General features: G+C 45.3%; 1 protein-coding gene across 2 annotated transcripts in view; it reads right to left on the minus strand.

Moving 5' to 3' along the window:
- Positions 1 to 3,404: 3,404 nt before the first annotated feature.
- LOC147437382 (pentatricopeptide repeat-containing protein At5g27110-like) overlaps positions 3,405 to 12,574 on the minus strand; it is a 60,790-nt gene continuing 51,620 nt past the window's right edge. The window contains exon 2 of one of the 2 annotated variants that reach the window (XM_086486928.1): positions 3,405 to 7,088. In XM_086486928.1, coding sequence (XP_086343054.1) covers positions 4,688 to 7,088 — 2,401 coding nt within the window. In that variant the 3' untranslated portion in view covers positions 3,405 to 4,687. The remainder of the gene's footprint in view (positions 7,089 to 12,574) is intronic. The other variant, XM_086486929.1, reaches the window with a different exon arrangement.

Raw genomic sequence — 12,574 nt, forward strand, 5'->3', positions numbered from 1 at the left:
ATTTTCTTTATCCAATTGCAATGTTCATGTCACGTGACACATCCAACCCTATGTGTCCATGGACAAGCTACAACACGACAAGGGTTCAGTCAGTCCAGTCAGTCTAGATTAGAAGTGATCTGACACTTTTGTGAGTCTGTTCGCAGACCGTGCACGTCCAGTCACTTAGTCATATCCTCGGGTTGCACACAGCATGATCATAAGCATTCCCATCAGAATCCTTCACGGAAATTTTCCAGTGCATTTAGCCTATTTTACCTATTTTTGACATTTTTCACTTATTATTTTTAAGTGACTTTTGTTGGAAAGTAGGTAAGGCAAATTGAGTAAGTTTGTATATAAGCAAACCTGGACTAGCACTAAATGGCAGAAGAGGCAACAGGAGCCACGCTCAGCAGGCAACTTCTCAAGCAAGACCTTGGCGGTTCTCCCCTCCAAGCAAAACTCAACACCTAGCGTTTTGCATCATCAGGCATTATCGCCCTCATCTGCATCAGCCTAGGGTTTTCATCATGAAGACCTTCACCGCAAGAAGTCTCCGCACCTAGCGTTTCCAGATGGCAGCCCTAGTGTTTTGCACACTAGATCGCCCTTCCTTCCTGGCTGGCGTTTTTCAGCAGTAAAGCAACATCGAATCAGCATTTTCAGCCATAAAAGAAGTTCAGTTTTCAGCCCTAAAACCTGCAGATTTTCAGCGACAAGATCATCAGAAAGCAGTCTCAAAATCAGCGTTTTGGATTCGCAGCAGATTTCAGCCCATAGCGTTTTTGGACAGCAGATAAAAGATTGTAGAATTCAGCCCTTAGGTCGGTGTCGTCATCCCCGTCGTCATCACCGACATAGCCTAGACTTGCATCAGTCACATGCATTCAGTTTGTACCAGTTTGTGCAATCATAAGTAGATCACTCTCGCCAATGAGAGTGGGACCTTTGGAGTAAGGTTTTACAACAGTCTCTGGTGTCGTATCTCTCTTCTCTCTCTATCTCTCAGTCTCATACATTTGCACGTACAGTGTCCATTCACTTTGTTTGTAATCATTGCACTCTCATTAAGAACGGAAGGCTCTCCCTTCCATAAGAACAAAAGGAACCTTGAGCACAGTTCGGAGCACTCATCTTGAGCAAAGCGCAAACATTCATTCCGCTGCACCTTACATTGGTATCAGAGCTTTGGGAGTGTTCTGTATCACTCAAGGAAAGATCCACAAGAATCACAAGAATTTTTTTTTGCTTGTTGCAGTCGCACGAACCCAAGTTTGCTTAAGCGTGTCGATTCCTAATCGTGTTTTTGAAGAGTGACAGGAATCCCAGGAAAGAAGGGCTTGTTCAGCCTCCCCTTGTGCCTCTTTTCACTCATATAGAGCGGACCGTGCACTTAGCGGCCGGCCAATCGACGTGAGGTGGGAAAAAGCAACCTTGGTGTGAGCGCAAGGCCGCCAAGGGGTGCGCCCGCGGAAAGGAGTAGAACTCGGGTGAAGAGAAGATCCTTCTCAAACACAGATTGCAAGAAAAAGAAGCAACTCAAGAACCCCAAGAACCAAGACCCTCAAGAACCCAAGTTCCTCGTGAACTTAAGAACCCAAGACCCACAAGAACCCAAGTTCCTCGTGAACTTAAGAACCCAAGACCCACAAGAACCCACGACTTCAGCGGAATGGATACTTCGCTTGGAGGTGATGAGCATGAGAGAGGTGAAGAAGAATTTTTCCCACCAAGAGGTTTTTCTGACCCTCCCCCTTCCCCATCTACGCCAAAGGATTGCACTAACTCTTATGAAGGAGTTGGAGAAGATGTTAATGGACAAGAAGTTAGAACGCGAAGCAAGACACGCAGACAGAAAAACAGCAATTCAGCGTGAACACGAAGAAAGAGTGACAGCCATACATCGCAAAGCCAAAGCAAGACAAGAACAGAGCGATCGACACATGAAAGAATTCTTGCGACTCTTTTCTCAAGTTCAGGCACAGATGCAAGAGAATGAGGAAAAGGAGACTCTCTCAGTCTCTTCTTCTTCCAAGCATGACACACAGGATTTGCATGATTATGAGAAGCATGATGAATTGAATGATAATAAAGAGCATGATGATTTGAATGCCAATGATTTGCATGATTAAGATGTGATTTCTCACAAGCATGATGAGTTGCATGAAGATGACGTGATTGTTCACAAGGATGATGTGTTAGTTGATGATTTTTCTAGCAAAGCTAACCTCATTTGCAGATTCGATCAATCATGAAGGATCGATCTTGGCTCTCGAGCCTAGGTCCAAAGAACCCCCTCAGGAAGAACTGATCTTGGCTCTCGAGCCTAGGTTCCAAGAACCATCACAGGAAGTATTATGTGTTTGCATGATTCATACGCACGCATTGTACGAGTGTTTCATTCGTAATCATTTCCTGTATTTTAGTCAGCATCTTTATGTGATCCCTTTTCCTAGGCATGACATATTGTACGTTGAGCACGTTTCACTCATGAATGAGCACGAATGTATGCGGATTATTCATGAAAAGCTGAAAAGTATACATTCAAGGAAGTCACATTCCATGTCTCTTCCTTGGCACGACACAGTTGTAGAAAGAGCACATGAAAGTATGAGCACAAAGCATTGGCATTTCGTTGTCAATTGCCACAATTGATTGAATTAGATCACAAGAGAAAGATTCGATCTCATCGTTTGCGTGTGTGTGGTGAACGGTTTGGCACTCCGTCTATTTGTTCATCTACATTGCATGCACAGGCTTTGAGAAAGACAAAGATTTTTTCCACTTACTTTACATGGAATAGGTATGTTCATGGTTTTGTGTTGGAAATGGTTTCAGGAATTTTCAGCCATGGAGATTCTTAAAGAAGAAAGAAACATGACTCTCGACTAAGTTGAAGCATCGAAGAAGCCTCAAAAGACTTTGTGTCGCTTTCGGCGCGGCCCAAAGAAGCAAACTTTGCATACCTTTATGAAGTTAAGGTATCGTACAACCCACACATCAGAGTGGGCCGGCGAAGAGTCCCTTCCAGGATTCCGGATGCTATTGACGATCTCCCTCGACGCCATACAGTTCGGTACCAGTACCTCACTTTGAAAAGGAGGGGATGTCACGTGACACATCCAACCCTATGTGTTCGTGGACAAGCTACAGCACGACAAGGGTTCAGTCAGTCCAGTCAGTCTAGATTAGAAGTGATCTGGCACTTTTGTGAGTCTGTTCGCAGACCGTGCATGTTCAGTCAGTTAGTGTAGATGCATATCGTCGGGTTGCACACAGTATGATCATAAGCATTCCCATCAGAATCCATCAGAATCCTTCAGGAAATTTTCCAGTGGATTTAGCCTATTTTACCTATTTTTCAGTTATTATTTTTAAGTGACTTTTGTTGGAAAGTAGGTAGGGCAAATTGAGTAAGTTTGTATATAAGCAAACCTAAACTAGCACTAAATGACAGAAGAGGCACCAGGAGCCAAGCTCAGCAGGTAACTTCTTAAGCAATACCTTGACGGTTCTCCCCTCCAAGCAAGACTCAGCACCTAGCGTTTTGCATCATCAGGCATTATCGCCCTCATATGCATCAGCCTAGCGTTTTCATCATGAAGACCTTCACCGCAAGAAGTCCCAACACCTAGCGTTTCCAGATGGCAGCCCTAGCGTTTTGCACACCAGATCGCCCTCCCTTTCTGGCTGGCGTTTTTCAGCAGTAAAGCAATATCGAATCAGCGTTTTCAGCCATAAAAGAAGTTCAGTTTTCAGCCCTAAAACCTGCAGATTTTCAGCAACAAGATCATTAGAAAGAAGCCCCAAAATCAGCGTTTTAGATTTGCAGCAGATTTCAAGCCCATTTGGACAGCAGATAAAAGATTGCAGAATTCAACCCTTAGGTCGGTGTCGTCATCACCGACATAGCCTAGACTTGCATCAGTCACATGCATTCAGTTTGTACCAGTTTGTGCAATCATAAGTAGATCACTCTCACCGATGAGAGTGGGGCCTTTGGAGTAAGGTTTTACAACAGTCTCTGGTGTCGTATCTCTCTTCTCTCTCTATCTCTCAGTCTCATACATTTGCACGCACAGTGTCCATTCACTTTGTTTGTAATCATTGCACTCTCATTAAGAACGGAAGGCTCTCCCTTCCATAAGAACAAAAGGAACCTTGAGCACTATTCGGAGCACCCATCTTGAGCAAAGCGCAAACATTCATTTTGCTGCACCTTACATTTCAAAAGCCCGTGTTCCAATTTCCACCTCTCTCCACTTTTGACAAGCCCCTAACAAATTAATGATCTCGCCATGGGAAACCAAAATGGGACCGTCCTGAATTGTAGCTAACGATGGGGCAACGGATTATGAGTGGCCCAACTTGTGCTATGCCTTGCAACCAAGGACCTCAGCACTAATGAGCAAAACACCTTAAAAATCATCAATAGAAGGTAAAAGAAAGTTTTAACCTCTTATTAGAAATAAGAACCCCTCTTTAAAATCTCTGAATTATCAAGATTCAGCACCTTTGTATATTCACAATGTACCTAGGTGATAAAGATCCAATTAGCATGCAGCCTCATACTCTTTGCTTTTCACCAATTTACATACATTGACAGTCTTGTTTCTCCATCATGTCTACAGAGTAGCTGGGACATGGTACCTCAACATGCATGTTAGGAAAGATACCCATGGGTCTTGGTCCCAAAGCTTAACAATCATTCCGTCTTCTGCATCCTCTCTCTCAACAAATCAATTCGTTTTGCATCCTCATGCATGCCTGCATTTGTGTAAATGTTACACATCTGTACATATGCTGTTCCATTTTCTTTATCCAATTGCACACAGTGTTCAAAAGCCCGTGTTCCAACTTTCACTTCTCCCCACTTTTGACAAGCCCCTAACAAATTAAACCACAAAGCAACATCTGCATGATATGGCATCCTCTCAATCAACTCTAATGCTTTACTAAGTTGCCCTGCCCGACCGTGAAGATCAATCAAGCAGGTGTGATGCTCAAGAGCAGGAATTATGCCGTAATCGTTTGTCATGACAGAAAAATACACTAGGGCTTGATCAAGTAAACCAGCATGACAGCAGGCATGTAGGACACCTAGGAAAGAAACCAAGTCCGGTTGTTCCCCACTTTCAATCATTTTTTCAAATGTGCCAAAAACACTTTCACTGTCTCCGAGCTGCGCATACCCATTCAGTAATGCATTCCAAGAGACTTTCTCTCTGACAGGCAGCTCATCAAAGATGGTTTGCGCTTCAGCAAGCAGCCCACACTTCGCATACATATAGACTAAGGTGCCCTTGACCAAAGGATTGTCTTCAAAACCCTTTTTCACAACTTCGGCATGCATCTCCTGGCCCTTGTCTCGAGCTCCTATGATACCACAGGCTTTCAGAGAGCAAACACTTGTTGTAGCATCTGGCGAAATTCTGTCTGATTGCATGAGCTTCACACAATTCAGCGCTTCTTCTGCATACCCGTGTTCTACATACCCTGAAATAAGAGTGTTCCATGAGATGACATCACGGGCTACAAGGTTATTGAAAACTTCTTGTGATTTTGCAACCATGCCACATTTACCATACATGTCTACCAAACTGTTTCGCACAAAGCGTTCTCCTTCCAAGCCGTCCCTTTTCAACATTTCATGTATTTCGACTCCCCTCTCAATATCATTTACACTTCCACATGCCTTCAAGCAGTAAGCAAACGTGACCAGATCCGGTGTAATGCCCTCAACTTGCATCTGATCAAAGCATTTGAGGGCATCCTCACCATGCCCCTGCTCCACATAGCCTGCAAGAAGTGCATTCCAAGCAGAAGTGTCCCGTATTGAAAGACTGTTAAAAACTTCATATGCCCTTTCAAATAAGCCACAGCTACTGTACATATCCACTAAAGAGCTGCCAAGTGAATTATCCATTTCTATGCCTTTCTTGAGAATTTGTGAGTGCAGCTTCTGCCCCTTCTCTGAGGCCCAAAAACAGCCACAGGCTTTTAAACTGCACACCAAGGCAAAAGCATCCATGGAAACACCCTCTAGTTGCATTTGTTTGAAACAATCGAGTGCTTCACTGGCGCACCCATAATCAATATAGCCTGCCATTAAAGAACTCCACGAAGCTGTATCTCTAACCTTAAGTCTGTCAAATACCTGTCTTGCTTCGACACGCAAGCCACACTTCGCATACATATCAACCAAGCTACTGCCAATACCAAGGCCTCTGTCCAGCAGTCCCTTCTTAACAATCTCAGAATGCAATTCTTGGCCCCTTTCTGTCGCTTTTATGCAGCCACAACCCTGTAAGCTACCTATAAAAGAAACATCGCTTGGGACAACTCTCTCCAGCTGCATCCTCTCAAAACAAATCAATGCTTCCTCTCCATGCCCATGCTCAGCATATCCTGTAATCATAGCATTCCACACCACGGTGTCTCGAACTTGAAGCTCGTCGAAAACCCCTTGTGCTTTTGCAGGGAGACCACATTTGAAATACATATGCACCAAGGAACTAACATAGAAGGCATCAAACTTTAACCACCCATTACTTGCTATCTGTGAGTGTAGTGCTTGGCCCCTTTCCAAGTCCTTGAGCTGCGTACAAGCCTTGATTAAGGCCATGAAAGTGTAAGCACTTAGGTGCACCGGGTCAAAATACTTCATTAAATCGTAGAGATCAAGAGCTTTCAAGAAGTCGCCGCCATCAACATACGCGCTGATTAAATTATCCCAGGAACATTGATCTCGAAACTCGGTGCTATCAAAAACCCGCTGTGCATCTTGCACTAGCCCAGTTTCCACCAGCATTGTAATAAGCAAGTTCCCAATCACACTACTACCTTCAAGTCCCATGTAAACAACGTGAGCATGCAACGAAAGTGCACGAGCTGAGGACTTCTCCTTCGTGTATGTGTTCAGGAGGCGAACAAATTTCTCAATGGGAATCCCTTGCTCAAGAAATAAGCTAGACTTTTCCTGATCGCCATACTTTCCATCTTCTCTAACTGTGATGTTCAACATCTCTCGTGTTTGTTTCAAACCTAAGTAACATTGGGTAGGATCTGATTTGAGATCTCCATCTGTTTGTAGAGATACTCCAAGACTTCAGGCTCGGCATCCAAAGGGTGTGCGTGAATGCAGATATGGACATACACACAAACTCCAAATATCAGTCCCCCCCCCCGCCCCCCTTTCCCCTCCTCTCTCTCTCTCTCTCTCTCTCTCTCTCATTCTTTTGCGGAGGATAGTGGATTGTTTGTCAACCTTGGTAAAACCAGTCAGCTACCACATTTACCTGTGCACCATGCGTTATTTTCCTTGTTGGGTCGTGGGAATTTTTCCATGCATTGCCCTACCTCCCCTTGCGCACCTATATATGGGGCCAGGAGGGTACCCACAGGACATACATCTGGCATTGTATTGGGTCTCTTGCTCTGGTAGTCAGTGGGGGGACTCACTAGTGGAGAAAACAGCACATTTGCAGGGTTCTTGCACAATCGCAGGTGGCAGAGCATTCCGTCGCGATGGATGCTGTCCAGAAGATGGCGCCACCCCCTCTTGTAGAGATCGCTCGCTGATTGACTCCTGGCTATGGCAGAAACGTCGCTGACACCATGTGAGAGTGCACGTATGCGGAAGAGAGAGAGAGAGAGAGAGAGAGAGAGAGAGAGAGAGAGAGAGAGAGAGAGAGAGAGAGAGCGCAAACGCTATGAGTGGTGAAGGGGGGGCGATCACTAGGCTCTGGGACCCTTTTCCTCGCCGGAAAACCCCCTCTTCCATTTGCGTTTTTGCTGCCCCTGGCGTTTTTGGGGAGCTGCGTTTTCTGGACAGCAGAGGCTGCGTTTTTAGTAGAGGAGGGTAGCGCTAGCCTTGGCCCATCTTGGATCTTGCCCTCCTACCCGGCTCAGCATCCGGTGCTTTGCCGGCAACTTTTCTCTTCATTTACAACAGTTTTCAGCCATACATACCTGCTATTTTCTCTATTTTCAGCCCACCGGGGGTTGACTTTGATTCCCCACAGACCCTATGCACCGCTCCGGACCCTGTCGGGAGCATACGAGCACGCTGAAAATCGCTGGACAGCAGTGTTTTCATCACCTCGCAGTTGCGTTTTTGGGTGGAGAGCAGCCACATGGCTTGTGTTTTTCACAGAGGATGAAGTTACCTCCTGCCAGGACACCATCCGATGGTGTTCCATGAGGTCTCTCAGTGACAACAGCAGTACACAGTATCTTCGACATCGGCTTGATCACACACGGGTGTACGATCTTTGGGAGATCCATTCATTCCAGCTATCATTCGGCGGGTACGCACTCCAGAGGGGGTGGTGACTTGTGGTTTGTTTTGGACACACCTATGCACTCATCAGAGGAGTTCACACGAGTTATGGCCATGCTCATGGCATATGGGATTCCGACATTCCCAGAGAAGACACCACCATCTTGGGTGGACAAACACTTACCACTTGACCTCGACAAGTCAGATCACTTGTTTACACAAGAGCATCTACATGGACTTAGGGAGAGGATCTTGGATCTTTTCTTGGATAGGTTCATTGCTTGGATCTACAGACCGGAGTGGGAGTTCAGTGCTCTGGACTCTCTTGGAGAGTTTACCCGCGAGATGCGGTAGATCAGGCATTCCGCGACTACATCTGGAGTCACCCGGAGTTTGGCTTGGTTGGTAGTGCAGTTGCTCTTCTACACTCTTGATCATTTGGATTGCTACCTTCAAAGTTGCTTACACTCGCCCTCGGTAACCTTACAATAGGCTTATTCCCCGACTTGGGTAGTAGGCCACTCCCAGCTCATTCACATTGAGAGCCACACCGAGTCGCAATTTGGTGGCGTTGTTGGCGCGGATTTTGTTTTGGTTGACACCGGAGAATTGGGCTAGGAGATAAGGCAAGACAGTATTGACAGGTCTGGACTTTCCTCTTCTCAAAGATGATTCACAACGCAGAATTCTCAATCTGGCTTCCCTTCTTCTACAGGATGATCACAGTGCAGATAGCTTGGTTTGACCACACCTCTTCTCAAAGGCCCTTCACAACGCAGACTGTTGAGTTTGGCTTTTCCCTCATCTTGGATTACCCTACCTACTGACAGGACACCATCCGGTGGTGGTCCGTGTGGTCTCCGGGTGACTACTGCTGCAGCTTACGGTATCTTCTACAGTGTAGACTACTTAGTCTGGCTTTCCTTGATTCGGAGGACGTGTACGGTGTAGATTGCTACATCTGGCCTTGCTGGAGGTTTACACAGCTTAGCCACCTGGCCACACTGGGTTACAGGTTCACGCATTGATAGGTTTCCAGTCATTCTCATGACGATTCCTTGGCTTCCCCATTTTCTCCAGACAGTTTGGCTACAGACACCATAGATCCTATTGGGCAGGACACTTGCAAGTCTATTGGCACTTCTTTTACGACAAGAGTTGTTTTTACACTCAGTTCGGGACCTTCACGCAGTATCTTCACGTTGTATCGACGGAGTACAACAGTTTGCAACACTGCTCGTGACAACACTTTACCATGGAGATCTCTCAGAGGTTGGGACACCCCAGACTGCTGCAGACATCGCAGCAAACATCTTCATCATTTGCCTCACATCTTCGGCTTCATACGGTTTGTTCAGCATCCGGTGCTGAGAGGGGGTGTTAGACTTACACCACTGTACTGCTTCACTCAGGTCTACGGCATACGTGTACGGCTAGTATGTCTCTGGGCTGGCCACCCATAGTCTAGGTTGTACTTGGTCCGACCGCCCGAGTTTGGGAGCTGGAATTGGCCTATTTGACTTGAGAGTAGCGGAAATTAATGAAAGTAATTTTGAGAAATGACTTCGTGAGAATAGCGGGTAAACATAGTTGAAGATAGCAACATAATCATAGCAATTAGTTAACTTGGCATGAACAATACTTTTGCAAGAGAGAGAATTTAGAGAACATGACAACAGTTGAGGACCGGATTTATGTGGAGCCGGTCCCCCTTCCAATAAACATTTGTATTATGATTGTGGGTGTGTGGGGGTGAGTATACCCCCTAAGCAACCCTCCTCCTTGCTAGGTCGATCCCCTCTTCTAGCTTATCATTGAAGCTCATTGGCTCATGCCAAGCCTAGCCAATCACAAGCTTGAGCCATTTCTAGCAATAGGTGTAGTCTTGGGACAAGTGCCTCCCTTTCCCCTTTGAGAGAGAGGACTTGATAAATGCAAAAACAATTAGATAATTGTTGTAAATTATCATTGGACCCTTTTTAATCCTAGCCAATAGAGTTCAAGCACCTCATGGAGGTAACATGGGTAGGGGCGTGACATGTGTCCATGTTGCCTCTTTAAGCTTGGGCTTTCCTTGAGAGTGTGTGTGTGTGTTCTCTCTCTAGCCCCTAAGAAAAGGGCTCGCCCCTCTCTTTGTAGGGATCTTTTTGACCTTTGGTGCTCAAGCACCTTAGTCATCAAGCATGACTAAGCACTTGGACTAGGGGTGTTCCCACAAGCATCTCCGGCAAGCATGTCAAAGCACCTCAAGCACCTTAATCATGCAGCAGGTCAAGTACCTCAAGCACGACAAGCACCTCGAGCTTGGGCCGGGTTCTCACCTCAAGCTCAAACCTAGCTTACCTAAGGTCAAAGGACTTTTACACACATTATTGGAGGTCTTCAATAAAGCTAACCCTAAGGTCTTATGCTCCATTGGTTAGCCTTGCTCTTTGCTAGACCATCTCTCATTTGGGCCTCTTTACTATTGGCCCGTGTTGAGATAGATCTATAAGCACATATCTATATCTTAACACTTGTTCCCGTTTATTCTCCCACATTAAGTGATCAATTTAATATGAGAAAATCATTTGGATTGGTTAGCTTTTAGATTTTATGACATTACCTCTCTCTTGAAATCATAGTCGTCCTCGACTATGAGGTAGAAGAGATAAAGCCTTAGTCATTAGTCAATTTTACTAAGCGGGTAGAGGATCCCTTTTTACCCTACGACATCTTTCCAGGATGGATGACTAATCCATTTGGTGCTTGGGAGACATAGCTCCCGAGGTGTGCACCATCCCCCACATAGTGGGCTCAACCAAACCGATATTAGATCCCAGTTCCACTTACCCTAATATAATTAACAACATCAACCATTTATAGGCTACTTATGGACCTCTCTTCTTAAGCAAGAAAAGAGAAACTAAATGCTCTGATACCAATGTAATGGAATTGGCCTATTTAACTTGAGAGTAGTGGAAATTAATGAAAGTAATTTTGAGAAATGACTTTGTGAGCATAGCGGGTAAACATAGTTGAAGATAGCAACATAATCATAGCAATTAGTTAACTTGGCATGAACAATACTTTTGCAAGAGAGAGAATTTAGAGAACATGACAACAGTTGAGGACCGGACTTATGTGGAGCCGGTCCCCCCTCCAATAAACATTTGTATTATGATTTCTCCCATTAAGAGAGACTTGTTACAATACAATCTTTGTGTTCCTTGTGACCGAGGCGATGCAATGAAGATGGAAAGCTTCATGCATCACAAACATAACATAAACTTGAAAAAAGCTTTAACTATCCCAAGCCTCAGTCCCAAGACCTCAAACACCTTCGAAGGTGGAGAGAGCTAGTAGGGAATGAGGGTAGGGAAGAGGAAGAAGAAACATTTCGTAGGAGAAAGAATTAGTTCCTCACTTATCATAACTCTTGTTGCTAGCATACATAATAGCATAGTAACGAAGAAGAAGGAGATGGCAAGCTTAAGCATTGAAGCATGGCTCTTGGTTGGATTTGCACTCCATATCCAAGAGTGTTGGTGTAGGCTCTCAACCTCTACTTGCTTGGAGAAGGAGAGGGAGCTCTTGCACTTTGCATAGCACACAATGAGAGTGTTTGTGAGTGTGTGGGGGTGAGTATACCCCCTAAGCAACCCTCCTCCTTGCTAGGTCGATCCCCTCTTCTAGCTTATCATTGAAGCTCATTGGCTCATGCCAAGCCTAGCCAATCACAAGCTTGAGCCATTTCTAGCAATAGGTGTAGTCTTGGGACAAGTGCCCCCCTTTCCCCTTTGAGAGAGAGGACTTGATAAATGCAAAAACAATTAGATAATTGTTGTAAATTATCATTGGACCCTTTTTAATCCTAGCCAATAGAGTTCAAGCACCTCATGGAGGTAACATGGGTAGGGGCTTGACATGTGTCCATGTTGCCTCTTTAAGCTTGGGCTTTCCTTGAGAGTGTGTGTGTGTGTTCTCTCTCTAGCCCCTAAGAAAAGGGCTCGCCCCTCTCTTTGTAGGGATCTTTTTGACCTTTGGTGCTCAAGCACCTTAGTCATCAAGCATGACTAAGCACTTGGACTAGGGGTGTTCCCACAAGCATCTCCGGCAAGCATGTCAAAGCACCTCAAGCACCTTAATCATGCAGCAGGTCAAGTACCTCAAGCACCTCAAGCACGACAAGCACCTCGAGCTTGGGCCGGGTTCCCACCTCAAGCTCAAACCTAGCTTACCTAAGATCAAAGGACTTTTACACACATTATTGGAGGTCTTCAATGAAGCTAACCCTAAGGTCTTATGCTCCATTGGTTAGCCTTGCTCTTT

This window comes from Adiantum capillus-veneris, chromosome 17 (genome assembly GCF_014529385.1).
Source record: "Adiantum capillus-veneris isolate H3 chromosome 17, ASM1452938v2, whole genome shotgun sequence".
NCBI classification, from domain to species: Eukaryota; Viridiplantae; Streptophyta; class Polypodiopsida; order Polypodiales; family Pteridaceae; genus Adiantum; species Adiantum capillus-veneris.